The sequence below is a fragment of the Lineus longissimus genome, chromosome 14 (assembly GCF_910592395.1).
Source record: "Lineus longissimus chromosome 14, tnLinLong1.2, whole genome shotgun sequence".
Classification (NCBI taxonomy): Eukaryota; Metazoa; Nemertea; class Pilidiophora; order Heteronemertea; family Lineidae; genus Lineus; species Lineus longissimus.
Genome location: NC_088321.1, coordinates 14,565,836 through 14,570,805, shown reverse-complemented (window position 1 = coordinate 14,570,805; position 4,970 = coordinate 14,565,836). Strand labels below are relative to the sequence as shown.

The 4,970-nt window shown below is 39.5% G+C and overlaps 1 protein-coding gene across 1 annotated transcript; it reads right to left on the bottom strand.

Moving 5' to 3' along the window:
• Nucleotides 1-404: 404 nt before the first annotated feature.
• Nucleotides 405-4,059, bottom strand: LOC135498738 (guanidinoacetate N-methyltransferase A-like). The gene is made up of 5 exons (XM_064789130.1): nucleotides 3,800-4,059; nucleotides 3,153-3,298; nucleotides 2,508-2,571; nucleotides 1,673-1,851; nucleotides 405-1,117 (listed from the first exon to the last, which is right to left on the bottom strand). The coding sequence occupies exons 1-5, from the start codon at nucleotides 4,014-4,016 to the stop codon at nucleotides 977-979; spliced, it is 747 nt and encodes a 248-aa protein (XP_064645200.1). The 5' UTR covers nucleotides 4,017-4,059; the 3' UTR covers nucleotides 405-976.
• Between the last annotated feature and the right edge of the window lie 911 nt (nucleotides 4,060-4,970).

Genomic DNA, 4,970 nt, shown 5'->3' with positions numbered 1-4,970 from the left:
AATGTTGTGGAACCAGCTACCTACGGAACTGACATAATGGGTGATATGAATAAAGAGTAGTAAATGCTTTTAACTAAAACTCCATGTACATTTACACTTGGCCTTTCTGTACAAAATTGAAGTAAAAGCATTTGCTAGCCTTTATTCATATCACCCCTTGTACTGACCTAACTACGTTCAAGGCCCTCCTGAAGACTCATCTGTTTGGGAGGGTATTTGGTGTCTGATCTTTGATCAGTTTCTCTATTATTGTAAAGCGCTTTTAGCGGAGATCGCATATCTGGATACAGCGCTATATAAATTTCATTATGTATGTATGTATGTATTTGACCTTGGAAATTCAGACACGAGTGCACTTCCATCTCATTCGTCATGAAAGTGAAGGAATGAACAACAATGAAGTATACATGCAAATTGTATTATTTTTCGTTCTTTCCTTCTTAACAATTACTAGAAAATGTTCTCCTTGACAATAACACTGTTAAAAGGGTACAGCGTTTGTAACTGGTGGCTCGGGGAAATGGTGATGCAGTCATACACATGCTCCGTGAAGCTATCATTATGCATGCATATTGGCTGAAGCAATAATTGTTCATGGTACATATATTTGTATATTTGTCTACACAATAGTGATGTTGAAATTCATGTTTGATAAATAGAACTTTTGAATTTTATATGACGCACTCTGAATATATGCGACCAAAGGACCTCATATTTAGTACATATGTAATTGGAAATTCAAATGCAACTGGAAATTCAAATTCAATTGCAAATTTCAACTAACAGCGGAGTCCTTTAACCCGTGTTGTGTCAAGATATTGTCAATGTTCTTATCAATTTTTTGACAAGCATTATCAAAAGTAGCCCATTTCATATTGAGTTTATCTAATTAAAATCCAGTATATACCGCCTAAATGTCAGGACCGGATTTATGTTTTTGTGGTACAATGAAGTACTTCGAGTGCCCCCCATGAATTTACGACTTGATAATTGTAGGTGCAATCATAAAATTGTGACTGTAGTATTTGCAGTCCGCTGGTGGGTTCATTGGCACTGTTTCCGTTGTAATACTTTCAGCTTTGAAACCGGCCTCCTCAAGGTGCTTCATCTGTGTCTCCTGAAAATGGAAGGACTCCGTTAACAGCGCCTCAAATGAATGTAGGTGTCACGAAAAAGTAAGACAAAAGACAGGGTTTTTCTTCTAGAGTGAAGACGGGGTGGGGGACATTTCCCCCCTTAAATTATTGAAGGATAGAATATCCCGCCCCCCTTTAGTTCGAGGACAGAAATTCGTCTTCTGTGATTTTACATGAGTGTAACGCACTTATGTTACTAGGGGTACCCCCCCCCCCCCCCCCCGGATAGGGTTCTGGTCTATCGCAGGTCAAATGAAAAGTATGGTCTTCATACATACTAGGAGTACACTCCCCCCCCCCCCCCCCCTGGGTAGGGTGCTGGTCCATCGCAGGTCAAATGAAATGTATGGTCTTCATACATACTAGGAGTACACTCCCCCCCCCCCCCCATGGGTAGGGTGCTGGTCCATCGCAGGTCAAATGAAATGTATTGTCTTCATACATACTTGCAAGTAGATGTACATGTACATGTATATGGATTGAAGAACATATACTTGATACTTTTGGTACAAGGCATGCTGTCTGTAAATTCTCACCTTAAACATTGTCTCTATGTCCGAATAATCTTTTTTCATGTATTCACCCCATGATGTAAGATTGCAGTAAGTAAGCACACCCCCTGGCTTCAAAAGACGGGACGCGTGATTCTTGATGAAATCAAACTGATGTGTGTGCCATTCATTCTCGCTAAGGGGGTATGTGTCGTATAATATACCTGAAAATAAAAACAAAACGGGAAATTTTAGGAATAACTCAAAGAATTCCATCTCCTGAGCTCTCTGATGCTTTCTCATAGGATTTATTGAAAAGGGAGTCAGGATTTGGTAAAGTGGAACCTCCCTTAGCAGACACCTCTGCTAAACAGAACTGGTGCTCCTTTGGACTGAAGAACTGAAGAGTGTTTTGACTGGAACTGGTGCACCCTTCGACTGAACTTTCAACTTGAACTGGTGGTTTTTTGAACTGAAGAACTGAACGGACTTTCAACTTGAACTGGTGTTCCTTTTGACTGAAGAGGGTTTCAACTTGATTTGGTGCTCTGGACTGAAGAGCTGAAGAGGGTTTGGACTGGAACTGGTGCACCCTTGGACTGAACTTTCAACTTGAACTGGTGGTTTTTTGAACTGACGAACTGAATGGACTTTCAACTTGAACTGGTGTTCCTTTTGATTGAAGGGCATTTAAACTGTAACTAGTACTGGTATTAGAACAGTGGAACCTCCGTCAGTGGACACCTCTATAATTATGACACTATCTCTTTAGGGACAGTGACAACTGACATTGGCACCAAATACATCATTTCTGTACAATTTGACCTATGTAATCAGGACACCCCTATATTACGAACAGCATTTGTCAGTCTGAACTTACCATCAAATGATTCGTCTTTTAAAGTGGGCACAACATCTTCCCAGAGACCCTTCAAGGGTGTGACCTGTAGGTATGCAAATGAGAACATTACATTACATTACATGTACGTTACATTACCTTTTTTTGAATTTCTTCCATGGCAAAACTGCCCATCTTTGCTGTGAGGTTTTGTCCTCACCTTATATGTATATCAATATCTTTATTCATGTACCAATATTATCACATTACAACACCACCAAAAGTGCAGGTAGGCCTAGCAATGCTTTGTGCTGGCTGTTAAGTGACCTTATTTTAGGACTATCTAATAAAATTCCTGGCCATAGATTTGTCATATGCTTAGGCCTATGCCCAAGGTCTGTACATTGGCCTTCAGTGCAAGCTGGGTTCAAAAGTTTGAAAAAGCTGCAAATAAAATCACCATTTACTCATAAAATATTGGTGATTTTTCATCAAAATGCTCTCATAATTAATAGGAAGATTTGTGAACCTGAAAGACTGTTTCATATATTCAATATTTGTTACTGACCCCAAATACATCTTTGATATAAGTTAGCAAGCAACATTCTTTATTTCATTTCATGTTTAAGGTTTCGGACTTGTAAAAATTTCAGAAAAATTCACCCAGGATCTACTTTAGTAGGATACCTTATTTTTTTGTTCTTTGGCCCATTTCTCCAAGCGTGTGAAGACTCCATCGTTACATTCAACAATGACGTGTTCTTCCAGGTCGGATTGCTCTACTTTTGAAGCTGCAATTGCCATGCCAAACCCTAGTTCCAGAACTCGCCCACCTAAAATTTAAAAAGATTGAAATAAATAAGGAAATGGCCAATTTTATTTAGGAAAAAAAACATGGATCATGGAACAACAGAATTTCTTTTCAAAAACCTATAAATCAAAACGATAGATAGAGCCCATCCTTAGGCAATGTTTGGAGGTTGTCACTTTTCTTACCATGCAAGGTCTTATGGCAGAGCAGACGGTTAAATAGCTCTACCTCGTCTGCATCCAAGTTGCAATCCACAGCCAAGCCCTGTAGCATTACACCACCGCCCGACATTCCTGAAGACGAGGGTGCCCAACCCATCAACAGTGACTCCGTGAAAGGTTTCGCTCGACACGCGGTTTTATAAAGTAATCACAACTGAAAACAGGCGATTTTATACACCAGTCATGAATCATAACTCGAACGGGTATAAAGTTAATGAAAAAGTGATTGATGTGACCCATAAAGCAGCCGAAACGCTGTCCATTATTTGAGAAAATTACAGAAATCTGGAGCACCAACCTACCTTTCGACGAGGCGATTTCGGCCAATTTGTGCATGAATGGAGTTTCCCATCTTTCCATGACCGGTTTCCCTAAAATCTGCAAATGTTCATCCGTTTCATCGTAACCTGCCTCAGCATCTTTCCACCCTGGTTTACACACTTCACCACTGTCGAAAATTGGATCCGATTTGGCATCTTTTTCGGCCGATTCATGGGAGTTTTTTTGGGACGATGACATTTTTACGCACGCACACACCGACGATCAAGTCAACAATGAGTTTTCACGCACTTGATATTCATGGTAGGCCTATGTTATAGCGTTACGTCACGACTTCCTCATGAATATTCATTTGAGGTCATTCACCTGTTACCTTTTTATGTGCAATTTGTTGATGGAAACTTCAGTAGAACCTCTCTATTAAGGACACCCTCGGGACTGACAAGTGATTTTCCTTTATAAAAAGGTGTCCTGATTAGAGAGGTCAGATTTAATGAAAACAAGCAATTTGGAACCAAACCTAGTGTCCTTAGCTCAGTTGTCCTTAATACTAATAGAGAGGTGTCCACTAAGAGAGGTTCTACTCCAGAACAACTGCAGGTTGTACATATAGAATAGCACCAGTAGCTGACAGGCCTGGCCAGCCGACATGGGCCCATGCATGACTGCTCTGGGGGACACCTTCTGACAGGCTAGTGAAAGAGCTAAACAACTCGAAATCACATATGAAAAGAGTCAGTCATTAGCCAAAAACTGTCAGGTTGGCGAACCTAAAATATCATCTTGACCTAGTCTCCAGGCAGACATATTTGTGTCAAGGGTTGAACAAAAAATGTAACAAACTGATAACCTTATAATTGATATCTAGACATGTCAGAACCAATAAAACACTGCCAATGTAGTTGTTGATGTCGTACAGATGCTGCATACAAAAATCAGCTCAAAATTCCAACCAAATATTGATGCTAAGTGAAATATCGATATAAATGCTAATTAACCATTTATTCTTCCAAATATCACGAAATAACAACTTGGACATGTTCTCAAAATATCAAGAATTTTTGAAAATGTTTTCTTGATGACATGGAAGACAATGTCAGTCTCAGTACTGAACCATGATTTGGGGTAAAAAAACATCAAAGTCTAAAGTGAAATATCGATTTTAATGCTAATTAACCATTTATTCTTCCAAAT